The sequence below is a fragment of the Tiliqua scincoides genome, chromosome 1 (assembly GCF_035046505.1).
Source record: "Tiliqua scincoides isolate rTilSci1 chromosome 1, rTilSci1.hap2, whole genome shotgun sequence".
Classification (NCBI taxonomy): Eukaryota; Metazoa; Chordata; class Lepidosauria; order Squamata; family Scincidae; genus Tiliqua; species Tiliqua scincoides.
In genome coordinates, this window is record NC_089821.1 from 64,924,400 (window position 1) to 64,951,516 (window position 27,117).

Below are 27,117 nucleotides of genomic sequence, written 5' to 3' on the forward strand. Positions count from 1 at the left end.
GACCAGCGGAGGCGCACTCGCGCTTGGCGGCGCCGGGCTCCCGTGTGGCTGCGCGCGAGGCGGCGCTCTAGCAGTGCTGTGGAGGGGGCAGTGGCCATCCAGGCTGCGTCTCGCCCCGCTTCCCGTGCCTCGCCGCCCGCCCGGTCCTCCCGCCGCCATGTCCTGCAACTACGTGGTGACGGCGCAGAAGCCCACGGCTGTCAACGGCTGCGTCACCGGTACCGGCGGGGGAGCTGTCAGCAGGGCGGGCGCGGGGCGCTACCCCAGGGCGGCCGGCGTGGGGAGGGCCGGGGGCGGCGGGGAGGGCCCCCCTTCAGCTGCGCGGCGGTCTCTGGGTGCGCTGCCTCCCTCGCAGGGCCAGGCGCAAGTGGGGGCACCGGCACGCGGGTCTCTGATGGGCCCCTGAGGCGCCTGGTGGGCCCCTGGGAGCCCCTGGGCCTGACCCTGTAGGGCTCTGCCTCGTTCTTTCAGGGCACTTCACCTCCGCGGAGGACCTGAACCTGCTGATTGCCAAGAACACCCGCCTGGAGATCTATGTGGTCACCCCAGAGGGGCTGCGGCCCGTCAAGGAGGTGGGCATGTATGGCAAGATCGCCGTCATGGAGCTCTTCCGGCCCAAGGTGAGTCTCTCCGCCCACCCGCGAGAGCACCATTCCGCTCCTTGGGGTGCTTCACTGGGCCACTTTCTCTCATGCCCAGGGTTTGGTCGGCCAAGAAAGAGCTTCCCCTCTGGCCAGGCCGGCTCTGACTGGGTGTCTGCACTTTTGGCAGTTTTTCCTGTGGCTGGCTGGTGGCATGCAATTTGGCTGGCTTGCTACTAGCTCTTTGGCTTTGTAAGCGGCCCATTGCCACCCGCAGGTTCCCCTCACAGCATGTTGTGATGTGGATTGAGCTGTGGGGACCTAGATCAGTGTTTCTCAACCAGTGGTACGGGTACTTGAGATTATGTCTTAGGGCCCGATCCTATCCACTTTTCCAGCACCGTGCAGCTGCAATGCAGCCCAGAGGTAAGGGAATAAACGTTCCCAAACCTTGAGGAGGCCTCTGTGACTGTCTCTCCACCACAGGATGCAGTGTGCACCCCATGGGCACAGCTGCACCAGCACTGGAAAATTGGATAGAATCTGACCCTTACTCACAGGATCCCTGGACACCTGCTGCCTGACAGTGAGACCAGGAATATGACACAACAGACAGCGATAGGAGGCTTGGCTTGGTGGACAGAGCTCCAAAGCATGCTTTTCTGCTCTTGAGAAAGCCCTCTTGTCCATCCTGAGTCTCTCAACTGGTGTTTGTTGCTCCACACCTGGCCTCCCAACCCAGAAGTAAATGGTGATGATGTCATCGCCAGTTACTTCTGATGGCACTTCAAATAGGTGGACCATGTGAGTGGTACGGTGGAAGACAAACCTTGAAAAACACTGCCCTGTATCAATTGTGTCAAGATCTCACAGGATGGCTTAATATCATCAAGGATACCACTATGTTGTTTCAATGGGAATTTGTTTTATAAGATGGCCATTGACAATACACAATGGGGGGGGGGGACCTAATGAATGCACACTCCTGCTCCTGGGCTAGTTCTTGGGGTAGGTTGTTGTTTTCCAGCTCTACAGTGGGAAGGAAGCTTTTTATTCTGTCTTCAAGATGCACTTGGAAATGTTCTTGTAGTTTGATGGTGTGAAGACTGTGTCCTCATGCCCTAAATTTGGCATATAGTGGTGGCAGGCAAACAGCCCTTTTGCTATGGGCTGATGTTCTAGAATTGGTCATAGACTGAGTGTTTTCCTTTGATGCACATATGCTTGACTATGGTTGAGAGAGGCTTTGGAGAGCACCTTCCCCCTTGAGTCCACTAAGAAGAACATAGCTGTGGACTGTTGCTATTACATCAAGGGGACTGGCAGTGTTTGGAGGAAGAGGAGACAGACCTGACCCTTTGTAAGAGGCTTCAACAACTATCCTAACCCTAACTACCCAGCTTTTCATCTCATCCTTAGAATACCATCTTAAAAGAGTAAGGCTCTGTGGACTGTTCTCTCTAGGCACTCTCCATTTGGGTAGTATTTAAAGTAAGATGTATTTATTCATCTGCTGCAATTGTCTCGGAGCCAGCAGTGACAGTGAGTTTCTAATTACCTATGTGATTTCTGATGAAGAATATGATATTCGGATGAAACTAACAAGATTTAATTTCTGGAAGTGCTTAGACTGAAACAAATGAAAGTGTCAGCAAAGTCATAGACAGGGGTGTCCAAACTTTTTGGCAGGAGGGCCACATCATCTCTCTGACACTATTGGGGGCCAAAAAAAAGAGAGAATTAATTTACTTTTAAATTTGCGTAAATTTACATAAATGAATATATTAGAGATGGAACTTATATGAATGAATGAAGGTCTTGCAATAGCTCAAGGTTTGTAAAAGTAGATAAGAATGTAAGAACAGCCCCACTGGATCAGGCCATAGGCCCATCTAGTCCAGCTTCCTGTATCTCACAGCAGCCCACCAAATGCCCCAGGGAGGACACCAGATAACAAGAGACCTGCATCCTGGTGCCCTCCCTTGCATCTGGCATTCTGACATAGCCCATTTCTAAAATCAGGAGGTTGCACATACTCATCATGGCTTGTAACCCATAATGGATTTTTCTCCAGAAACTTGTCCAATCCCCTTTTAAAGGTATCCAGGCCAGATGCCGTCACCACATCCTGCGGCAAGGAGTTCCACAGACGAACCACACGCTGAGTAAAGAAATATTTTCTTTTGTCTGTGCTAACCCTCCGAACACTCAATTTTAGTGGCTGTCCCTTGGTTCTGGTGTTATGTGAGAGTGTAAAGAGCATCTCTCTATCCGCTTTATCCTTCCCAAGCATAATTTTGTATGTCTCAATCATGTCCCCCCTCAGGCGTCTCTTTTCTAGGCTGAAGAGGCCCAAACGCCGTAGCCTTTCCTCATAAGGAAGGTGCCCCAGCCCAGTAATAATCTTTTGCACCTTTTCGATTTCCACTATGTCCTTTTTGAGATGTGGTGACCAGAACTGGACACAATACTCCAGGTGTGGCCTTACCATCGATTTGTACAACGGCATTATAATATTAGCCGTTTTGTTCTCAGTATCTTTTCTAATGATCCCAAGCATAGAATTGGCCTTCTTTACTGCCTTGGTCTTGCACAAAGATCTTGCACAAAGCAAGGCCAGCCTTTCCTTTGCTGCCAGTGCTACAAAGATGTGATACACATCACAGGTGTGAAACAGCAAGCAGTGGAGGGGGCTCCAGCAAATCTCAGGAGGGCCAGAGGTTCATTGGAGACTGGGGGCTCTCTGAGGGCCAGATTGGGAGTCCTCGACGGCCACAAGTGGCCCCAGGGCCGGGGTTTGGGCACCCTTGTCATAGAAGAAAGAAACATTAAATACAGTAATCAAGAAGATGCGAACAGAGTTAAAACATCAGTTTGTGCTGTGCATTTTTAAATTTGTTGTGAGTTGTTTTGAGTCTCTATGAGAAAAGGAGTGTATGTTATCTGAACACGCAAGTAAGTGAGAGCAGACCATGTATTAGGGATGTTATATGATTGTTCTGTTTGAGATGGAAAATCCAAAGTGTTTGAGTTGATCTCTGTTGGTTGGAGATTTTGTTATGCCTTTTTCATGGTGTCTTTCTCTCCTTCTCCTAAGGGGGAGAGCAAGGATTTGCTCTTTATTCTGACAGCTAAGTATAATGCCTGCATCCTTGAGTACAAACAAAGTGGGGAAAGCATTGACATAATCACCAGAGCGCATGGCAATGTGCAGGTAAGAAGGGGTGGATATTGACCAGAACTGGTAGAGCTACTCCGGGTTATTTCTAATTTTTGTGGTTTTTGTTTGTATATTTCTGTGTTAATTTTGCAAAGCTATTCTTCTGTCCATATTCGAAAGAGCTAGTAATCTAAGGAAAAGCACATTTCTTATAGTGATGCTTGACTCATCTGTATCTATCTAGCTGCTGTACCAGCTAATATGGTAGGTTGTTCTCTGTGTTTTAACCTGTTCAGGCCTTTTCCGTTGAACTTTGTCTCCAGATTCAGAAAGACTGATTGTATTGTTTGTGTGTGTGTGTTCTCCTCATTTGGATAATTGGTAATGGTATGTTTGGGTGGACAGAGCACCAGACTGTATTTGTGTTGTGTCTGCCCGTGACACCATTGCTAAAGGTATTTTGTGTTCTGTTCAAACACAGAGATCCATATTGTAGTCTGACCCCAATTATTGTTGAACACTGAACCATTGGTCTATCTAACCTGCTACTGTACTGACTGCTTTGAATGGCAGTGGCTCTCTGGAGGCAGAGGGGCCTTTCCCATCATTTGCTCCCAGCCCTTTGAGGTACCAGAGTTTGACTCTAGCACAGTGGTTCCCAAACTGAACCACCAGGGGAATCATAAGTAGGTCATTTCCCCTTAACAGGAGTTCCCTTCAGATGGCAGTGATGCGATCCCAAGGATCATGCTGCTGCCAGGGATGAAGGGGCCTTTTTTTTACTTAACTCTGCCATGGCAGACCTCCTGGAGGGGGTGGAGGGAGCCCGCAGATGCCTCCTCAGGGCTCCCCAAGCCTCCGAAAATATTTAAAAAGTGATTGGAAACTACTTCCAGTTTTTGATTGCCGTGCAGGCTTCAACATTGGTGCCTCTAAATTACTTTTGTTTCCCCTCCAAAGTAGGCAAAACAAGAGGAAAAAAATCTCTACTATGTAATATTTAGGTACTACCTTTACTGCTAACTGTTGAAGTTCTGCTTGATTACATGCAGTGACCAAACTGTAGTACATTTAGAAAATCTACCTGATGGCATGTTAACAGTTCAAATGTAGAAGTCAACTAAGCATATTGAATCACAGATTTACTAAATGAAACATTTTGGTTCACCACCCTTGTCAGAACACATGCTTCTTTTATCATTAAAGTGATGGTGACTAATTAAAACTGATAGTAATGCTCAGGGGTACCAAGAGCCTTTTAATTGGTGCTAATGGAAGTGTATCGTTGTTGGAGAGCATAGGTAAAAATATATATTTTCAGGCATGATGGAGTAGAAAATATTGCCAGCTAGTGCATCAAAACAAATTTAATAGATTTCAGGGAACTTAGTCTTACTTGCTTGTCTGAGATTGGAAAGATCTTGCTGTTAACATTTGTTTTTCCTGTTGCTCTCTAGGATCGTATTGGTCGTCCCTCAGAAACGGGTATAATTGGTATCATTGACCCAGAGTGCAGGATGATTGGACTGCGACTCTATGATGGCCTCTTCAAGGTTATTCCTCTGGAACGGGAAAATAAGGAATTAAAGGCATTTAACATCAGACTAGAAGAGCTTCAGGTCATTGATGTCAAGTTCCTGTATGGATGCCAGGCCCCAACAATCTGTTTTGTTTACCAGGTACACAAGTTGGGTCTGCATGTCGGAATGGATGTTCTTGGGCAGAGCTGGTGGTGCCTGTTAGTCTCTGAACATTATTTGAATCTAGTAGAACTGTGTATAACTATTTTAGGGTTCTTGCTAGTCCAGGTAATGTACTTGTTCCTCAATCTTCTGTTCAGACTTCTAGTTTCTGAGATGATACGCTATTACAGTTTTTATCCAAACTGAATGGCTTATTTGTGTGGCCATTCTGCTTATAAACATTTAACCATGCTATTTATATTCTTCCTATATGAAGATAACCCTTTTTTTGTTGCTCTGATTTTTTATTACATTAGTTTAGATTGGTGTTTGTATTGTGCATACATTGTATTATTGCAAGTTCCTTAAAATAGGGGTAACTTTTTTAGAAAACATGTTTGTTCCATTTGAGTCTTTGGCAAAGAGGTGTTTTCACTGTTTACTGCTGAACTTAAATTAGCAAATGAGTGAGTTGGATAAGAATTCATGTGTTTCAGAACCCCAGACCGGATTGAAACTAAAGTCTCTGAAATGTGGATTGGGGAGAGCACCCATGCAATATGCATTTATTCCACATCATTGCTTATTAGTAAATAGCAAGTTGAACAGATTCAAGATAATAAAATTCCCGGCTTCATACAGAGTTTTGTTGTTCTGTTTCATAATGAGCAAACTATTCTTGCATAAACAGCGGTTGTGGTAAGGAGGCATTCAGCAGTTTGTTGGCACACCATAGACAATTTTTCCCCCCCATGTGGTAATACAAGGCAGGTATGACTGCAATGCTTGTGACAATGCCTGTGGTTTCAATCTCTCTAGGATCCACAGGGCCGGCATGTCAAGACTTATGAAGTGTCTTTGCGTGAGAAGGAATTTAATAAGGGACCCTGGAAACAGGAGAACGTGGAGGCTGAAGCCTCCATGGTAATTGCAGGTTAGTTCCGTTACATAAAAGAGTTAGAATCTTACCTTTGAGCAGTGACTATCTAGATGTGTACAGCAGCTGCTTTGTTGTTTTTAATCTAGTAAGTTTGGAATCCCTCTCTTTCTAGGATCTTGGTTATATCTACGTATTTACTGTAGATACTTGCCTATAATTCAATACTTGCTTTTATTTCAAAAAGCTTTTAATTGTTGACAGGCTGGCTGGCGTTCTTGCTTTTGCTCTTTATATGAAAATCCACGGGGTTTGTTTGTTTTTAGATTTTTAAATTATTGTAAATTGTTTTTAATGATTGTTTTTAATGTTGTATTTTTAAATTGTTTGTAAGCAGCCTTGTGTGCCCGTTGGGCAATAAGGTGGGGTATAAATTAATAAAATGATAAAAATAATAATAATGCCAAAAATTTCTTCCCAGAAAAGCAGCCTGAATCATTGCCCCACCTTATCTCCAGGGCAGGCAAGCAGCGAGGGGGGGGAGGCGGGTGAGCCAGCCAGTCACTATTGTGGGAGGGAGGGAGCAAGTGATCTGCTGAGAGGAGGCTGTGCAGGCTGCGGCTGCTGCTGAGCATTTGCAGCTGCCTGCGGGTGTGCTCCACGTGCTCCTTCAGGCTGTTGCCCAGCTGCAGAAGCTCCCAGGGCAGGGCAATTGCCACTGCAGCCATCAGCAGCCCCCCTCACTCAGCACCAGTGCCCACAGAGGCATCTCTGGAGCGGCACCCAAGACAGAGCAGGAGACAATGAGCTGTGTGTGAGAGGGCACATCTGAGTGAGGGAGAAGCAGTCATTTGAAACAGCTGAGTCCATCTCCTCCTTCCTTCTTGTTCCCCCTTCCTACTGTATTTAAACGTCAAGCACTCCATTGGAAAGCCCAACTTGCTAACCCCCTTCCCATCTCCCCACAGATGAAGTTGGACAGGGTGGGGAAGGGGGGAGAGTGATCTTTTTAAAGAGAGGGGGGCAGCCTGCAGAAGGCTGAACCTTTGTTTCTCAAGCCATTGAAAGGGTTAAGTCCATCTCCTCTTTCCTTCTTGTTTTTGCCCCCTCCCCCTTATTGAATCCAAACTTTAAACTCTCTGTTGCAAAGCTGAGGCTTGCTAGCGCCTCCCCCCATAATCATTCACCACTGATGAAGTTGTACTGGGAGGGAGAGGAAAAGTTAACTTTTAGAAAAGGAAATGTTTGTGTGTGTGTGTGTGTGTGTGTGTGTGTGAGAGAGAGATCGAGATCGATCGCACTTAAAACAGTTAAGACTACAATCCTAGCCTCACTTTCATGGGAGTAAGCCCTACTGACTTTAAGGGACTTGCTTCTGAGTAGGCATGCCAAGGATTGGGCTCCCAGTCTATTCCCTCCTCTTGCTTTCCTCTCCACCTCTCCCCTTACTGTATACAGTCACACTTCAGTCTCTCCTTTGCAAAACTTTTTGCAAACCTCTTTGCTAACCTCATTTCCCCCTATCCTCACCAATGAAGTTGGACTGGGGTGGCGGGGAGTCCTGCATTTGTGTATGGGGGGGGGGAAGCATCTGTGTGTGAGAGAGAGAAGTCCTGTGTGTGTGTCCTTTTCACTGGAAGACTCCTGGAGACCTTGCAAAGATGCAAAACACAGGAAAAGCAGAGAGTAGAATTTAAAGTAGAATTATTCTGCAGCAACAGGTATTTTAGCCAGAGATCTTAGCTGCATGCTGGCAGGAGCCAGGAAGCACTTGCAACAGCTGCTTATGTAGTAAGCTTTTAGGGGAGCATGCTTGCTTCTGCAGTATCCCCAGGCAATCAGGCATTTATGCAGCAAAGTTTAGCTGCCTCTGAGATCCCATTGCAATGTTCTGTGCCCATGCAGGAGCCACTGAAACTCTCCTGGGGGAGAAGTCAGGGATTAATTGCCATCCCTGAGGCCCCCACCCCCCACTTGGTTAATGGTTCTACTGGTATGCTGTTTCCAGTGTACTTAGAGCCCAATCCTAGGCTTGTCTACTCAGAAGTAAGTCCCATTAAAGTCAATGAGGCTTACTCCCAGGAAAGTGTGAATGGGATTGTGGCCTTACTCTGATAGTGTTTACAAATGGTTGTTGAGAGAACAATTAAAACAATTAGTGAATAAAAATGTATCTTATGATCTATCATAGTTTTTAATAAATTAGACTATTTTTAATACTGTATATGTACTATGTATACATAGTATAGCAAAAACAGTATTAAAATAGTGTATGTATGTATACATGTTTGTATAGATGTATACATACATGTATGTATACTGTGTTTTTAATAAATTAGTGACTGTACAGTTCTTAGGTAACATTTACTGAGAGGTTATTTTTCAGGATCTGGCCTCTGGTAAAATCAGACAAAATTATAGTCAGACACCTTCCTAAGTTAAACCCCTGTCCTATCTGAGGGTCATAGCAAATTCCATGATTTTGGGCTCAAAACCTGCCCTCGTCTTTTCTGTGAGATTGACTTATGGTCGAGTATCTGCGGTAGTTGTCTTATGTGTCCACTGCTCACTCTACTTGTGTCATTCATGCAATGGTATAGCATCTTATGTCCCTGCTCTCACTAATTCTCTGGACTGTGCACGTTATCTTTTTGTGGTAGTTGGTTACATTTTTCTTTGTCCTAGTAAATGTTTGCTACTTTATGCTTGTGGCTTCTTAAAAATAAAAAGCAAAGGTTGCTTCTTGATATAGCACCCTTGGAGTATAATAAAATAGTTAAGTTTTGTGCACCTTGGATCCTCATTTTGTTAATTTATATGATTTCATCATTTTAGTTCAGCTTTTATGCAATATCCTGAATGTAGCAATCTGTTGAAGTGGTTAAGAAGGCTTTTACAAGTATTGCAACATTATTATGGGACTGTTGGCTTGTGCAGTATTGCAAATGATGTAGGGGGTTTCAGTTGCCTACATTGCTGCTCCTCACTAAATTTAGCTCTGATGCTGCATGGTGATTTTACTTCTCTTTCACTGAAAGAAAAAGCTGCTGTGTTTGAGGCTAAAAGAGGGAAAAAGAAACTAAGATATGAGTACAGTTGGATAGGTTAAATACTGGGTAGGACTGTGCAAATGGCTCACGTTTTCCTTGATGCCTTAATACACCCACCACAATTCTGCATTAACATTATCCAGAATGTTGCATTTAATTATCTTCTACAGAAGTACCAATGCCCAAGTTTGCCTGAGTAAAGATGACTTGCAAGAATACAAGGCTGTACATGTGTAGTCCTGCATAGGCCAGTGTTGATAGATTGTGAATCATCATCTCTCAAACATTTGGCTGTTTGAGCACTTCTTGTATTTTAGGGAATGAATGAAAAACATTGAAGTGAATAAGAAAGATAGGCTTAAGATCTAGAGGTGTTTGCTGATCAGACATTACAGGATACAGTTGAAAGGCTGACAGACAGGTCAGGATACAGTTGAAAGGCTTTTCAACTTTTTGTTGCAAATACCACTTCCTCCAGGGACAGCTAGAATTCTGTACTCATCATGCCTAATTTGCCCTTTTTGGAAGGTCAGGGTCCAGACTGTATTTTACTGCTGGTACACTACTGCCCCAGCCCTCACATCTGGTGGAATCAGTCCAGGCAGAGCAGTCCTCAAGGCAGTGGAAACACTTCAGACATGTAGGATCATCTATGATCAAGCACTGCAAGTGGTTGTTACACTTGCACTCTACTTAAAAGCTAATTTGTTTCACAAAAGGTGGTTTCTTTCTGTGGTAGACAAGAGATTCTGTGCATATCAAACAGCAGCTAGGTAAAAATATAAATGTACATAAAATAGAGGTGGAAAGATTTCATGGAGCTGTGGTTCTCAAACTTTTAGCACCAGGACCCACTTGTAGAATGAGAATCTCTCAGGACCCACCAGAAGTGATGTCATGACTGGAAATGACATCATGAAGCAGGAAAATTTTTAACAATTCTGGGCTGTAATCTTGCCCATACTTACCCAGGAGTAAGTCCTATTTACTAGCATTATTGGAAGCATATGCATAGTAGTCTGTTAAAAGTGCAGATCCCCAAATGCAGTCACATACCATGGTAGCATCAAGTCTAATATATTAAAAATAAAATACTGAAATGGAGACCCACCTAGTGGGTCCTGACCCACAGTTTGAGAAACACTGCATAGTGAATGTGAAGAAAGGAGAGAATGTGTTCTTTCTCACTTGGTAGTTCAGTTTGTGTATTCATTGTTTTATATGCATTCTTTCGATATCTTCCTAATAGTGCCTGAACCTTTTGGAGGAGCTATAATTATTGGACAGGAATCTATCACCTACCACAATGGTGATAAGTATCTGGCTATAGCCCCACCTATCATCAAGGTGAGAGCATATTTCTCTTTGGAAGTTCTTTTGTTTACAGCAGGGACCAGTGTCAGTATCAGGTTCTGGAGAGCCTTGGGCAAAGCCCTGTGATGCCGTACTTGGGGCGGGGGGGGGGGGGAATGTGTGCACACTTGCATGCATACACACAATGTCCTCTCCAGTGGTTAGAATGCTCCTGTCAGTGTCCTGGTTCTAGAACAGGAGCATTTTTGTGCAACCATCTGAGAATGGACACTATCACAGGGGTCTTTGAGGAAGCCCCCAATTGCAGATGAGAGAGCAAGAGGAGGGTAGTGGACGGGAGAGCAGGAGTCAGCAGTGATGGTGTGAGTTACTTGATGGAGCAAATTGTGTTGCTGCCAGTTACCACATTGGTGGGGGATTCCTTAGGAGGTTGGCCCACAGAACTCTGAGGGCCCTTGATCAGTGCCTGACCTAGCCAGCTCCTGACACTGGTCCTGACTGGAGATGCTGTCTTTTTGAGAAGGAACCAATTGCCTGCTCCAAAAGCCTCCAATTGAACTTTGGAAGTGAGTGCGAGTGGAGACGTTAATCAGCAAAAGAGATTGACTAAAACAAGAGAGCAATGCAGTTGTTCCCCCTTCTCCCCCCACTTTGGTCAGAAGCAAATCCTCATCCCAATGGCAGTTGGACAGTGCTGCAACGAAAGAATCAATTGTCTGAGCTCCAAGTATACTGTAGTGCTCCTGTGAGTTTGCTGCGGTGCCCCAGGCACTGCAGTGCACTGTTTGGGAACTGTGGACTTAGGGCAGTGGTTCTCAAACTGCTGGGGCATGACCCACCAGAGAACCAGAAGGAGGCCTTTCTCACTTAAGAGGAATGGCCAAGAAATGCCTGCAACTATGGCATTGCAGCGATCGCACTATCGCCACGAAGAAGGGGCTTTATAACATATCTGGGGGGTTAGGGCCGGCTATCTGGAGGGTGTGGGGGGGCTCACAGCCCCCTCAATGGGCCTCCCCACAGCCCTTTTTGCGGGCCTCTGAAAGGCTCCTTGCTATGATCACAACCCCTGGAAGTGGCAGCAGAATCACTGCACTGCTGCCACCCCTGTAAATACTTACGTGGGTTTCAGCATATGAGTAGGACTTTGAGAACTGCTGACTTAGGGTATTGAATTGTGCTAGTACTGAGCAAAAACTGGCAGAAGTGAAGCCCTCTGAATATAATTAGTGTGGAATTGAACAAGTGTTTGCTTATTTAAGAAAGCTTGCCCTTACTAAAAGAGCAAACAAAGCTCAGTGGCTCCCGATTAGTTAGGATCAACCATGTGACCAATCCTGGCTTTGTTTGATAGCCCATTCTGATTGGCTACATGGCATTGTGACAATTCGCTACACCATCTCTGATTGGCTGGAATCATTCCATGAAGGAAAATGACACTAGCTAAGGAAAAAGAGAACTACATTAGCAGAAGATGGGGGGAAGCATGACTGTGAGCAGCCTTGAAAAAAGGGGAACAGTCATACATTTAAAGTGTGTGTTTTTTTTCCTTTGGAAGAGAATATTCTTGCTTCTTTCCATCACAGATTGGGCATATCCAGATTGTATGATTTTGAAAGGTCCTGTGACTATATAGAATTTTTCTCTGTTACAGTGCAAGGAAGAGAGTGGATGTCTGATTTGGGCTGCAATCCTAACCACACTTTCCTGAGAGTAAGCCGCATTGAACAAAATAGGACTTCTAAGAGGACCTGGTTAGGATTGTGCCCTTAGTAGTGGATGCTGTTTGAACCTCAAAAATACCTTGAGTCATATACAGCTTGTGTGGCAACCATTCTTTGCTTTAAGTGTGCAATGTGTGAAGAGAAAAAGTGAATAATGGCTGAACCTAAATGAGAAAACTGTATGAATTCTTATCTGTTAAGGGTAGTTATAGTATCCAGGTTTGGGAATATGTCACATGCATTTTCACATGCAGAATTACTTCTTGGTACAATCACCAAGGCATAAAATATAATGGGCTGTTTATAATGCAAAGAGACAACAAGTACTTGTTACAAAGAACATCTGTAGCACAAAGGATTGATAAAATAGCTTTTATAGTCAGCCCATGCTTACAAGTTGTGCTTGCCTTTTAAAAACTCCCTGATGCATTTTGGGCCCTGAGATACTCTTTCTAGGGAAAAACTCAAAAGTATTCAGCGAGCAGATTTCAATAGTTCTAACTAATGCATTTTCTGTGAAACAGCAAAGTACAATTGTGTGTCATAACCGTGTGGATCCAAATGGATCCCGTTACCTTCTGGGTGACATGGAGGGCCGTCTCTTCATGCTACTGTTAGAGAAGGAGGAGCAGATGGACGGTGGTGTCAGTCTGAAAGATTTGCGTGTGGAGCTGCTTGGAGAGGTAGGTGAAATTTCCTCCATCTTTTTTCTGAGGCATTTATTGGTGACATGAACTGGAAGAGAACTTGGGAAGCTAGGAAGAATAAGGTCCCAATCCTATCCAACTTTTCAGCACTGATGCAAGCTCAATGCAGCCCTGAGGTAAGGGAACAAACATTCTCTTATCTTGAGGAGGTCTCTGTGGCAGCCTCCCCACCACAGGATGTGGTGCATACCCCATTGGCATGCCTGCAACAGCACTGGAAAATTGGATAGGATTGGAGCCCAAGTGCCCCCAGCAGAGACTGAAGTAGGCAAAATCCTTACCCAAACATTAATGTTCACAGCTTATCTGAAAAGCAGAAGTCCCTGTGTTGATTTTGAAGAGCCAAGCATTGCCATGTTCAAGAGTCCTTTTTTGCTATCTAGAGAATAATCTTTGGGATTCTTTAAAAATTTCCTCCAGAGTTACTAGCTTTCTTTTTCTTGAGTTTCCCACAGATCTTTCAGTTTTAAAATGTATTTTCTTTGTGTTTTGTGTCCTAGTCTATCTCAAGAGCTCAGAGAAGTGTGTTAGTGTCTCAGCCATTTTTTTGAGATGCATCAGACTGAGGCAGAATAGCTTGTTCAAGGCTACCACCAAACTTGGTAGTCAAGTGAGCATTTGAATAGGGTTTCCCTTATCCAGCCCCAAGATTCTGTGTACTACACTGACTTCTCATATCTCTTCTTATGCCTTATCCACATCTAGACGTCCATTGCAGAATGCCTGACTTACCTAGACAATGGTGTTGTATTTGTTGGCTCGCGACTTGGGGACTCCCAACTTGTGAAGGTAAAATGCATTGAAACCATTAGTTTTGCAGCTGCAAACATTTGCTTATCTGTTTGCTATATATTTAAGTGGGAAAGTGCTTAATATATTTTCATCACTCGTTAGCACCATTTATTTTTCTCTCCAAATTCATGGCAGTCTTGTTTTTGTTCTTGCTTTTGTGAGAAACCTAGTGATCTTATTTTCATTTCTAGCTCAACGTGGACAGTAATGAACAAGGATCATATGTGGTGGCCATGGAAACCTTCACCAATCTTGGCCCCATTGTGGACATGTGTGTAGTAGATCTTGAGAGACAAGGCCAAGGGCAGGTAAACTTGACCCTTTCTTTCCTATAGATGGGATGTCTGATCCCATCCGACAAGGGTGTGTGTGTGTTTAAAATAGTACTATGATTTTATTTCATCCTTACAAGTTGCTTAGAGTAATATACATGGTTCTCTCCCCCCCCCCCATTTTCCCTTTACAATGGTGCAGGTTAGGCTGACACATTGTAACTGTTCATTTGGTCTGTTCAACTGGTCATCTAGTAGGCTTCATTGCTATGTAGAGATTTGAGCCCCATCTCCACATTCCATGCTTGACACTATCCAGCATGCATCTTGCTGGATCTAATTAATCCAAAAGACCCAAAAACTATCACTCTTCTCACTATGTGATAAGGTGGGGAATCTGTTCCAGAGAATTTTGACTAGGGTAAAGACTGTATTGGGGTGGGGTGGGGGGCTCTGTGTCCACGGGTCTGGCTCAACACACATCCCCTAGACCTGCATTGACTTGGCCCAACCTGAGCCCTCCAGAAGCTCCAGTTACCTCCAGAGGGCTTTCTGAAGCCCGGAGAGGTCACACACATCCGCCTGCAGCCTCTGTGGGCTTCAGAATGGCCTTTTCAGCCAAAAAAAAAAAAAAAAGGTGACTTCCAGTTTCCTGAGGGAAACAAAGTCCTGAGGGAAACTGGAAGTGACATTTTTATGTGTTCTGAGGCGCAGGGAAGCCGTCCCATGGGAAACTGGAAGTCGTGATTTTTTTTCCAGTCAAAAAGGTCATTCTGAAGCCCACAGAGGCTGGGGCAGATGCACATGGCCTCTGCAGGCTTCAAAAAGCCCTCTGGAGGCAACTGGAGCACAGCTTCAGTCCAGAGGGCTTAAAGGGTGGGAATGAATTTCATTATCCGCGGTTTTCGCTATCAGCAGATCGGATCCTCCGCAGATAATGAGGCTCCACCTGTATTTTCTTTATACTCTAGTTCCAAGTGTATCTTCTTTCTAGAAAGATCATGTTTTGTGCAGTGTTGGGAGGCCATGTCTCCCCTGAAACTTTTGCTGAGGTGTTTTTCTAAAAGGTTGTGGGAAAAGCTTTTCCACCACAAGAAGTTAAATTAATGCCCATTACCCACTTGTAGACTGCACTAATGATTGTTTGCACATTCAACAGCTGGTTACGTGCTCTGGTGCCTTTAAGGAGGGCTCTCTGAGGATCATCCGGAATGGTATTGGGATTCATGAACATGCCAGCATTGATCTGCCAGGGATTAAAGGTGTGATGATTTGTGTCATTGTTGTCAGTGATACTGGGGCATATTGCAAACAGTTTTGGTTTAAATCCACTGCTAAAGTTGCCACACATGAAACGTTGTGCTCTTTTCACCACACCATATATTTTTTTAATAAGTTAATTCTGTTCCTCATTATGCTGTAGAAAAGTTTAGAAAACTGCAGGCTTTATTTGGTGCAAACCTGGTGAGAACCCTGGACAGATTTTCTGTAAATTGGAATGCCAGATTTAGTATCTCATATATTTTTTTCTGTTCCTCTAGCTTTCCTAGTTCTCTCCTCTTTCCTGCTTACCATACTTTCCTCTTGTCTTTGCCTGCCAGCACTATATATTTTCACCATCCCATTTCCTTCCCCTGCCCCCACCCCTGAGAGGGATCACAGCTTAATGGTGGAGCACATTCTTTGCATGAAGAAATTCCCAGACTCAGTTCCTGGCTTTTGCAGTCGGGGCTAGGAAAGAAAAAGCCCCTGAAGACCTGCTTCTTGTCAGACAGACAATATTGACCTAGACCATTGGTCTGAGTTGCTGTAAAGTGGCTTCAAATGTTCATTCGTTATTTTGGAAAACCAAAATAGATGTTCAAAGCGAATTATTTAAACTAAGTGCATGCAAATTTCTTTGTATAACTTACTTTGAATCTAGAACTGAGAGTTTTTGACAAAGATTAAATTAAGTACTCAGTGAAATGGGGAAGGGGTGCTTGATAGGCATTTTTGTGGAACAGGTTGTACGATTTGGGGGAATATTTAATAAAAAAATATTCTGTGTCTCTCTACTGTAGGATTGTGGCCTTTAAGGTCAGACTGTCACCGTGAAACTGATAACACTTTAGTATTGTCCTTTGTGGGTCAAACCAGGTAGGACAACAGCAATCAACATTATGGTTGAGTATGGTCTTGATTTAGTATGCATTGTATATAGGTCTGAGTAGATATTCCTTTGCTTTTCAGGGTTCTGATGTTGAATGGGGAGGAAGTGGAGGAAACAGAATTGACAGGATTTGTGGATGATCAGCAAACTTTCTTTTGTGGCAATGTAGCTCATCAGCAATTAATTCAGGTAAGGGCTACACTTTCATTGAGGGATGAAACCTTTAGTTTTGGGGACCTGTCAAGATGCACAGGGTCCTGGCATGTATGGACAGTGGCCTAAAAAGTGGGGAGAAAACATCAATTTGTGGATATGTTTTGTTTTTAGATCACATCTGCCTCAGTACGCCTTGTCACTCAGGAGCCCAAGGCTCTTGTAAGTGAATGGAAAGAGCCAAATGGAAAGAACATTAGCGTGGCTTCCTGTAACAGCAGTCAAGTGGTGGTGGCTGTGGGGAGAGTGCTGTACTACCTAGAGATCCACCCCCAAGAACTCAAGCAGATAAGGTGGGTGTGAGCCCTTGCCCTGAGGTGTCCTAAGCCAGGTTTGCTGGTCCTGCTGTAATATTGACATGTTTCCTCTCTGTCAGCTGCACAGAAATGGAGCATGAAGTAGCCTGCCTGGACATAACCCCTTTGGGAGACACCAGTGGCATGTCCCCTCTGTGTGCCATTGGCCTCTGGACTGACATTTCAGCCCGCATTCTTAAATTGCCTTCGTTTGACTTGCTACACAAAGAGATGTTGGGAGGAGGTAAGAATTCTTTGTATGTGCATGTGTGCTGTGTTGGGAATGGGAAGGCTGGATACTTGCTAAGGGTAAAGCCAACAAATTCTGTTCCTCACTATGCAGAAATTATCCCACGTTCCATTCTGATGACCACCTTTGAAAGCAGCCATTACCTGCTGTGTGCCCTGGGGGATGGGGCTCTCTTCTATTTTGGTTTGAACATTGAGACAGGTAAGTTGTAGGCGCTGACGTCAAACTTTCTGTTTCCTGAGAGTCAAACTAGCCATAACTCAGAAGATATGTGGATGGATCTTCTGCAGTTAAAATAAATAAACACAGTCTGAGCAGGCCTGCATGGGAAAATAATCATGGTATTAGGAAAGGGTTTAACCCTTTCCCTCCATGTTTTCTCAATTTAGATGTCTTCCCTGAAGCTGTTATCGCCAGTTACTTATAGAATATAGGCAGCGTTTCTCAACCTTTTTCCTCCACTGTACCACTTCACATGATTAATCTATTCCAAGTACCACCAGAAGTAAATGGGATTAACATCATCGCCAGTTACTTCTGGGTTGGGAGGGCAGATGTGATGTGACAAACCAGTAAAAGGCTAAGGGTGGATGGTAGGGCTTTTACAAGCACAGAAAAGCATATTTTGGAACTCTGTCCACTGAGCTGAGCATCCTACTGCTGTTTGTTATGTTGCTTGCTGCTGGGTGGCAGGTGTCCAGGGGTTCAGTGAGTACCATCAGATACCACCTCAAGTACCACTGGTGATACCCATACTGTTGATTGTAAAATATTGCTATAGGGCAAATATGGAGAAAGTGGCATAGGGAAGGGTGAACATTCCCTTAGCATACAGTCTTGATCACTTCATCTTGACTTCTTTGTAAGTGGGAGATCCAGGTGCAGATCCTCTGACATCACGACTGGTTTGGCCTTGAGAAAGAACAAGCATTTCAACATTTCTGAATGCTCAGTGGATCCAAAGAACAGGATCTGTTTCATCTAATTAAGATTTCTATGTTGAGAGACAGCTACTCTGAAGAAGAACGGGGAAGCTATTTAAGCTTATTTTTCTGCTCTCTATTTAGAATGAATTACTGTGGGAAATGAGCAGACACAGGGATTGTGTATTCTTCAGCAAAGATCAGTCTGCATGTGGTGGACACACTTCAGCTAATTTCGTTTTCTTTCTTCAAGTGAATTGTTGACTGGGTTATACTTGGGCTTTTCCTCAACAGGTTTGCTGAGTGATCGCAAAAAAGTGACTTTAGGAACCCAACCCACTGTTTTAAGGACATTTCGCTCCCTCTCCACCACAAATGTATTTGCCTGCTCTGATCGACCAACTGTGATTTACAGCAGCAACCACAAACTGGTCTTCTCCAATGTCAATCTTAAGGAGGTGAACTATATGTGTCCTCTCAACTCAGATGGGTACCCTGACAGGTGGGTGTGTTCTACTCTTTCATACATCTGGATTTTAACTCTTTAAACAAGCAGCCAACTTAACCTGTTCAGAGGTTTCAAAAGCAGTTTTATTTACTTTCAAAATCCAAGATCAAAACAGTAACAGCAAAAATGCAGAGAATTCTGAGAGCAAAATCATATTTCACAGCAGGGTTGCTTTTTTCCTCTTTCCCTCCCTCTGGTTACTGTTCCCAAGAGCTCTTTCTAACCTTTCTCATTCTGAAAAGTCAATATTTGCTCCTCTTATAACTCTGGCTAGAATTCTCCCCGCCCATTGAAATCTTCAGAACACAAACTCAAATTTCATATTCATTCTATTTCTTTGCAGTATTCACCCTTGAGAGAACACTTGTTCTCTGAACAATCTGCCCCATAATGTGCCAATCTGCATTATTGTGATGTACACAAAATCTTATGTATCTAACATAAAATCACTGTGGTTGCAGAACAAGATATCAAGTTATCTTGATTTTTTTTTATTATGCATCATGTTCATCCAGTAAACATGGGTTGGTCAGTAACCAGAGGAAATGAAGCACCCATTAAATAATATATCAGTTTCAAACCACTTATACCAGTATGAGGCTGATAATTTCTGAACAGCTTTTCTCCATAGGTGAGGGAGAGACGTTTGACAGGGAGAATACTTATTGTGAAGCGGTGAAATGAGTGTGAGGTTAGTACTTAAGCTGCAGTGTTGTCATTGTATTTGTTCTGGAGGAGAGAAGTTACTGTGGAAGGTTTATGCTGACTTTGAGGGGAACCCAACCAGTGTTCCTTCAGGGCAATAGCGATCTGTTCAGTGTCTTGTGAAAACAGAAGGAAGGACTGCTCCTTCGTGCTTTGAGAGGAACTGGAGAGAGACTATTAGAAATAAATATAATAATACTGCAGCATAAAACCAAGCCCCACACTCATTCCATCATTGCGTGGTCTGTATAGGTTCTCTACCATCACCACCACACATGCTCCTACCTCCCCAGTCTCTTAATATTCACATTGCAACTATCTAGAGCAGGGGTGGCCAGCCTTTCAACTTTAGGGCTCCTGGACTTTTAACAATTGTGTAGAGGAGGGAATTTCAGAAGGCCTTTAACAATGGTTAAAGGTCCAGGAGCCCTATAGTTGAAAGGTTGGTCACCCCGATGTACAGCTTTGTTTATGCTGATAGTTATTAAGTACATACGGCTTCTTCTGCTGCAGCATCTGTTTGTGTTTTTACTTGGTTCATTGCTAATAGGATAAATTGGAGTACCGGATCATTTTTTGAACTCTGCTTGTTCATTGCTTAAGCTATGTGGATAGTACTCCTGGAGTTAAGAGGCATGATGTAGAAGACTGAGGGGAAATAGCAGGTGTTTTTCTTTAAAATGAAATGCCTTATTTCTTCTTATTTATAGCTTGGCTTTGGCCAACAACAGCACTCTGACAATCGGCACCATTGATGAGATTCAGAAGTTGCACATTCGCACTGTTCCTCTTTATGAGTCTCCCAGGTGAGCAGAGAGCCCCACAGATCAGTAACCCTTTAAAGCACCAAATACTATTTGACCTCTCTTTAAGTTTGGGGGATAATTTTTTTTTTTTTTGTGCTGCCTTGTGGCTGGGCCTTTATTGTGTACGTTTTTAAAATTATCACAAGCCACCCTGAGTTTTATAAGAATGGTAGGATATAAATTCACAAAATAAAGGTTTGTGATAATACCATGGGCCCTCCTTATTTGTGGACTCGGCACCTGTGGATTTGAGCATCTGTGCATGCTAAGCCCACAGCTGGAGTGCTTCAGAGGACTTCCTGGATGATACCGAAGTCATCGGTGTAAACTGGAAGTGACTTCCTGTCACATCCAGGAGGCCTTCTGATTAGGCCAGGAGGCTGTGCATGTCCCCCAGTAAGTTATTGCAGCACCACACCACTACCCTTCTCCATGCATTTAATTATTCACAGATTTCATTAATTGTGCATGGGGGAGGGCATGTGTTCTGGAATGGATTCCCCACAGATATCAAGGGCCCACTGTACAAATAAAAGATTGATAAGACATGTACTGTCCTCCCAGTTGTTCTGAAGAAGCACATCCTTTCTCTTTGCTCTTTATGATGCTTGGATTTGGGTGACCTGGTGGATCGGTACGATGATATATACTGTTCAAAGCCACCTGGAGGCTCTAAAAAAGCAAAAGCAAGGGTTGGATAAGATTCTATGTGCATTCTTATGACTTGGTTTACTATACAGCACTGTTGTGAGACTTGCTTGTACCTTGGCATTCACCTGTGTGCATGTTTCTCTTCCTGCCTATGTGTTCCTTTCTGTCATACAGGAAGATCTGCTATCAGGAAGTATCTCAATGTTTTGGCGTGCTCTCTAGTCGCATCGAGGTTCAGGATGCCAGTGGGGGCACCACTGCACTGAGGCCCAGTGCAAGCACCCAGGTGACAAGAATCTTCTTGAAGATATGCAGGTTAAGGGTACCATGCAAGCAGTTGACATCAGGATTATGACTTTTGCAGCAACATCAGAGGAATATATTTTCTTTAACATTCTGACAATCTCTGCTTTCATTTGATTGAACTTCATTAGCAGAATAGCCTCCATTTCTTGCCTGACAGTCTGGGTTTGGGGGAAAGGTTGTGAGGCTCTCCTGTCTTGGGATTAGGTATTTCTGTTGCTCTGTGATAGAAATACTTATTTCAATCTGGCTATGTTCTACAGTTATTCAAATCCTTGTCCCTTTTGTTTTCTAGTGGTAAAACTTCTCTCTTATGGGGAGATCTGCAGGATGTTTTGGCATTTCTACTCTTCTAGGCTAATTTCCAAGTTTCTCTTCAATAAACAGGAAACCTGGCAGAACTGATGTACTGTTTCTTAATTATGCCATAACCTAAACACTTCCTCATCCTCTCCATTCCTTCCTTTTCTTTAGTCCAAACATGTCCTAGTCTTTATAAGCTTGGCACATCTCAATAGTTGAAGCAGTGCTTTTCAGTGCATTTCAACCACAGATTTGCCTCATTTCTTGGGGTTAGCTTATTTCCTTCCCCAGTGATGCATTCCTGTTTTTTCTCTCATCCCCGTTGTGTTTCCATGGCGGTCATGTGAAGGTTTAATTCTTCTCTCAATGTCGCAGGCTCTCTCCAGCAGTGTAAGTTCCAGCAAGTTGTTCTCTAGCAGCACAGCCCCACATGAGACATCATTTGGTGAAGAGGTAGAGGTGCACAACCTACTCATTATAGATCAACACACATTTGAAGGTACTACTCATTACTCTACATTTCCCTTATGCGAGATCTGCTTGTTGAGAGATGCATAAGAGTGTGAGGGAATTTGGGTGCATGCTGACCCGGACACCCATAAGATCTAAATGGGAGTCATGGGATCACTATTCTGGATCTATATCCTGTTTTTTTTACCTTCAAAGAGCCCCCAAAGCAACCCATACCAAGTAATGTGTACAAAGACAAAGATAAACATAAAATCTATCTTTCTCCTCCTCCTCCAGTTCTGTAGTCTCTAGAAGGTGCATGTTTTATCCTGACTTCTTCAGCCAATATGTTGGAGAGTATTTTTCACTGAGCTGTGACTCATTTCTACACTTTTGTCCACAGTGCTTCATGCTCACCAGTTTCTGCAGAATGAATATGCACTAAGCCTCGTCTCCTGTAAATTGGGCAAAGACCCCAACACATATTTTATTGTGGGCACAGCTATGGTGTATCCTGACGAGGCTGAACCCAAGCAGGGCCGTATTGTGGTGTTTCACTATTCTGATGGTAAGAGGTAGAGATTTTAATTCATTTTTCCATTAGGAACCTGTTGAATGACAACACCCCAAACAGGAAGGTTTATGAAGATTGTTATGATGGGTGTTTTTTGGGGCCTTTTCAGTTGTTCATGAGATTGTTTTACTCCTAGGCTCTTATCCTTGGGGCTTGTTTTTGTTCTTTTAAGAACAGCTTTATATCTGCTTCAGATACAAAAATATAGGAAATTTTCTAATTTTTCAAAATTACACATACTCATTGCTTCTTGTCCTCCATCACAAGAGCAGCTATTAGCTTTTTGGCCAACATCCTTAGTTCTTCTCTCTGTCAGCTTCCATAGTGAGTAATTGTACACAAGCTCACCCAGAGATGAATTTCTTTGCATTAAAAAAAAGGAATCTTTTGATGGAATTATGTTGATAGTCTCATGGCTATTTAATAAGATAGAAATTTTATTCAACAGCTGGAAAAAAAAACACCTTTTGCTGATCCTAAGCTGCATTTTTGGTCTTGAAAAAGTTTTGGGGAGGCAAAATAATAATAGCTGCAGCTAAGGCCATGTTATGGCAGCTTAGCTGTATGCCTAATATTGTGTGCTGTGTTCTTATCACAGTACTTTAGGAGCTTGTGTGTGGTGATGGTGGTGGGGGATTGCTTAGGACCAAACCATGAAGGGTTAGGCCACTGTAGTAGAAAACTACAGCAGAATTACTCTGTGTTGTGTTAATTAGGTTGGGCTTTGTATGAACAATGGGGGAAGCTAAAACTGGTGGCATGGTTCCTACTCGCACTCACTGTTAACCTTTGCCCACATTATACAGCATGGCCAGGGGCCATGCTCTTTTGGAATGAGGTGGAAGGGACAAAAAGATCATTGAGGGCAACCCCCTGCCATTGTGGGCAATCCACAACTAAGCAGTCATGATGAGATCTTGGCTGTAGTAGGTTCAAATTACTCAGTGAAGGATGGGGGAGTACATGCATTTTTCAATATCTGTTATGTTGTTGTGTATTCTAGGTAAACTGCAGAGCCTGGCTGAGAAAGAAGTGAAAGGTGCTGTCTACTCCATGGTGGAGTTCAATGGAAAACTCTTAGCTAGCATAAACAGCACGGTAAGATGCCCAAGAGCTCTTCCATCAGTTTCCCCTAGAGCTGGGATGATTAATTGACTGAATAAGGAGTGAGTGTTTCTGACACTGTAGCATTCTCATATTGTCCATGACTCTGTTTCCACTTGGGCCTTCTCTTTGTTTTCCCAGGTACGACTATATGAGTGGACGGCAGAGAAGGAGCTTCGCACAGAATGCAATCATTACAACAACATCATGGCACTCTATGTAAAGACAAAGGGCGACTTCATCCTAGTTGGAGATCTGATGCGCTCAGTCCTTCTGCTTGCCTATAAGCCCATGGAAGGGAACTTTGAAGAGGTAAATTGATGGGCTTATCCTGCCTTTTGCTAGTTCAAAATTAGTTGTTCTTTTTGGATGCAAAAAATTCCAGAACAGTAAAGCAGTTTTGATTAGAGCTCAGAAACGTGCATTTAGAATGCAAGCTTCTAAATAGCTTGGTGCATCACTACACATAAGCAAGTTATATACCCTTGCTTTTAGATTGCTCGTGACTTCAATCCAAATTGGATGAGTTCTGTGGAGATTTTGGATGATGACAACTTTCTGGGAGCAGAGAATGCCTTTAACTTGTTTGTGTGCCAGAAAGACAGGTGAGCTGCCCCTGGTAAAATATGGAATTAAGCAGGCAGCGGCATCCACAAGTGGGATTTGGGGTAGTGGCATATTTGTTCCATCTTTCTTCCCATCAGCCTTTCTGTATTGCAGTGCTGCCACAACCGATGAGGAGCGCCAGCATCTGAATGAGGTGGGGCTGTTCCACCTGGGCGAGTTTGTCAATGTCTTCTGTCATGGGTCCCTGGTCATGCAGAATCTGGGCGAAACCTCCACTCCAACACAGGGCTCAGTGCTCTTTGGCACAGTCAATGGAATGATTGGTAAGGTTAGAGTCAGTCAGGGACATGTGCCATCTCCTCATGTAGTAGAAGACAGCCCTGTCACTGTTGCTTTCAGGCATTGGAAGATGGGAATTGGGAGAAGAGGGACTGATAACCTTGAGTTTGTGGGGAAGAATTTGGGTAATGGAAGTAAAAAAAAATTGTGGTAATTTATTTTGGAGAGCAGTATATGGATGAGAAGCTTTGCAGCACAGCTGCATCATCCTCCAAAACATTGTAAGCCAAAGTGAACATTTAACGTAACCATTTAATGTTGCTTGAAAGTATTGTAACAGTTGTCCTCTTTCATAGGTTTGGTGACTTCACTGTCAGAAAGCTGGTATAATCTCCTGCTGGATATGCAGAACAGACTGAACAAAGTCATCAAGAGTGTAGGAAAGATTGAACACTCCTTATATCCTTTCTTTGTCCAATCATTGTCCTATTTGTTGTACTTAAAAAAATTAGGTGCTATACAAGGATATACTAGGACAAGTTTGATGGTTTGGGAAATACGGTCTTAAATTCTTCTTTCTGTTATTGTCACTTTTCAGCTCAAACCCTGATCAAGCCCCTTTCCTAATCCCTTCTTCTCCATTGTCCCTTTCCTAATCCCTTCTTCTCCATTTCTTGCAGAAGAGCAGTACTGTTGGACCTCAGTATCTGCAGGGGGGGCTGTTCCTGGACCCCTGCAATTAATTGAATCTGTGGGTGGGGTCCACCTCCCACGTCCAGGAGGCTTTCTAAGGCCATGGCCTCCCCAAGCCACAGAAGGCCTTAAAAGGCCTCCTGGAAGTCTTAGAAAGGCACTTCAGATTTGCACAAAAACCAGAAGTGTCTTTCTAAGGCTCCCAGAAGGTCTTCTGATACTCGAGGAGGCCATGCCCAGACTCCCCAGGCCTCAGACAGCCTTCTTCAAGATGCTAACAGTTGTGTCCGGAAGATCAGGGGAGGCCCTCCAGCACAGGTTCAGAATCCCTGCTGAGTGCTTGTACCTAATGAGAGATTTTTTTTGTAGTAAAGAAATGTAAGACTTGTGTTGCTAAAAGTAGTGTTTCCTTGACTATTGATTGCACTTGGAGATCATTTCATACAGAACGCAAGACAGAACCAGCCACTGGGTTTATTGATGGGGACTTGATTGAAAGTTTTCTGGACATCAGCCGACCCAAGATGCAGGAAGTGGTGGCTAACCTACAGGTTAGTTGTGAGAGCCAGTTCTGGAGACAGCATGGTTGAGAGGCTACAATCCTATGTAGACTTCCTTGAGAGTAAGCAAAGTGGTGGGATTTGTTTCTGAGTAAATGTGCAACAGCTTGAACTGATGGGGTAGCTAAAATAAGCTATGTGCTCTTGCCATTGTTTCCACAGAATGCTGGTACTTACCTTGATGCTTCTTACCTTATTTCAGATTGATGATGGCAGTGGGATGAAAAGGGAAGCCACAGTGGATGACTTGATCAAGATTGTGGAGGAACTCACCCGCATTCACTAGCTGGATGAAGAGATATTTCCTAGCACCTTCCTCCATACTAGCCTATGGAGTCTTCCCACCTGCAGCTGGGGCCCCCTAGCCAGTTGCACTGTAAAACTAGAGGCAGTAGCAATGTGCCTGGTTGAAAGTGGGGAATCTCTGTGAACTGAAGCCATCTCGCTAGGGACTTGCGGATGCAATGTTGGCTGTTGATGACATCACATTCTGCTTGGATTCACCAATCCTGTGGCTCTCATCTGCCAACTGAGTGCTGGTTCCAGCCAGTTGTTCTCATTGAGTAACTGCTAGCAGTTGGTAACGGTGCACCCCCTACCTAGACTCCTCTCACAACTCATTCACTGTTGTCTTTTAGTATCTTTATTTGGATTTTTGCCCCTTGTGTTTTGAAGTGGAAGTCTTTTTTTCCTCTTCTTTTTGGATGAGGTGTGGTTAGATGGCTGTGTCTGATGTTGGGGAGTGTTGCCTGTCTGGGTGGGGAATTCAAGTGGGTAGAAGGCCTCTGAACCCTCCAGGCCTTGGTACTCATTCAGGGAGAAGGGGCTGAAAACTCATTTTCTGTTGTTGGTTTTGGAATTTTACCAAATAAAGTAGTCCAAGAGGAAAGTTTTGGCTACTGCTGTCATACTCTCCCCTTGCTCCCTGTCTTTCTTTTCTTCCAGAAATACAACACTCTGCTTGTGTTTAAATTGATGCTCTTGTCCAAGATGATTTCACCTTTACGATTTATTTCTCCCCCCCCCCCCCATTCAGCAAGGTGCTGGCCATTTAATTTAAAAGCAGAAGGGATGGATCAGTGATCAAGTACTTCTCCTTGTTGTTGACTGGTGATCTTGATATGAAGTCTCTCCCTCTCCAGCCTGTAGGAGGCAGACTTCTAAGAAAAAAGAGTGGCTCAGAGTTGGACTGAAAAGCACCATGCTTTCTTCCTGAACCCCCTAAATCACTCTGTTGCTACCTACAAAGAAGATAAGGTTCACCAGCTCTGGTCTACTGCTAGTGAGTGCTTGGATGAAGTTTTCCTTCAGCACGCAGGCTCAGAAGAGGCTCTAACCACTAGGAGTTTTTTGTCCACTGCCCTCACTTCCCTTTCAACAGGAATGATACCCAGTCCTCATTAGAACTAAGCTCGTGTTTGCTCATGTTCCATAGGGAAGGCATCATTCAAACCTGTCTCACAGACAAATCTTCATACAGCACATCAGTGCTACCCATGCAGGTGCCAGTACTCAGAAGAGCTTGGAAAGTGTCAAGGAAGGAACTGAGCATCACCTTGAATATTTTATATGCAAAGGTGGACAATAATGATTTTAATAAATACCATAGTGGTTTAAAATC

At 43.9% G+C, this 27,117-nt stretch overlaps 1 protein-coding gene across 1 annotated transcript; it reads left to right on the top strand.

Moving 5' to 3' along the window:
- The first annotated feature begins 19 nt into the window (after positions 1-19).
- Positions 20-26,385, top strand: DDB1 (damage specific DNA binding protein 1). Its single transcript, XM_066611277.1, has 27 exons — positions 20-218; positions 472-620; positions 3,679-3,795; positions 5,199-5,420; positions 6,243-6,357; positions 10,600-10,697; positions 12,913-13,071; positions 13,801-13,884; positions 14,079-14,195; positions 15,319-15,421; positions 16,223-16,298; positions 16,392-16,500; positions 16,639-16,817; positions 16,901-17,064; positions 17,164-17,271; positions 18,288-18,495; positions 19,917-20,012; positions 20,838-20,949; positions 21,645-21,768; positions 22,123-22,287; positions 23,297-23,391; positions 23,539-23,709; positions 23,893-24,002; positions 24,118-24,287; positions 24,600-24,702; positions 25,364-25,487; positions 25,699-26,385. Exons 1-27 carry the CDS (start codon positions 158-160, stop codon positions 25,780-25,782), a joined length of 3,423 nt encoding a protein of 1,140 aa, XP_066467374.1. The 5' UTR covers positions 20-157; the 3' UTR covers positions 25,783-26,385.
- The last annotated feature ends 732 nt before the right edge of the window (positions 26,386-27,117 follow it).

Bases quoted from the DNA above. Each gene is read 5' to 3' on its own strand.
- DDB1 (XM_066611277.1), top strand. From the start codon at position 158: ATGTCCTGCAACTACGTGGTGACGGCGCAGAAGCCCACGGCTGTCAAC. The intron at 16,818-16,900 runs GTGGGTGTGAGC...CCTCTCTGTCAG, and splicing joins CAAGAACTCAAGCAGATAAG to CTGCACAGAAATGGAGCATG. The intron at 20,013-20,837 runs GTGAGCAGAGAG...TCTGTCATACAG, and splicing joins CCTCTTTATGAGTCTCCCAG to GAAGATCTGCTATCAGGAAG.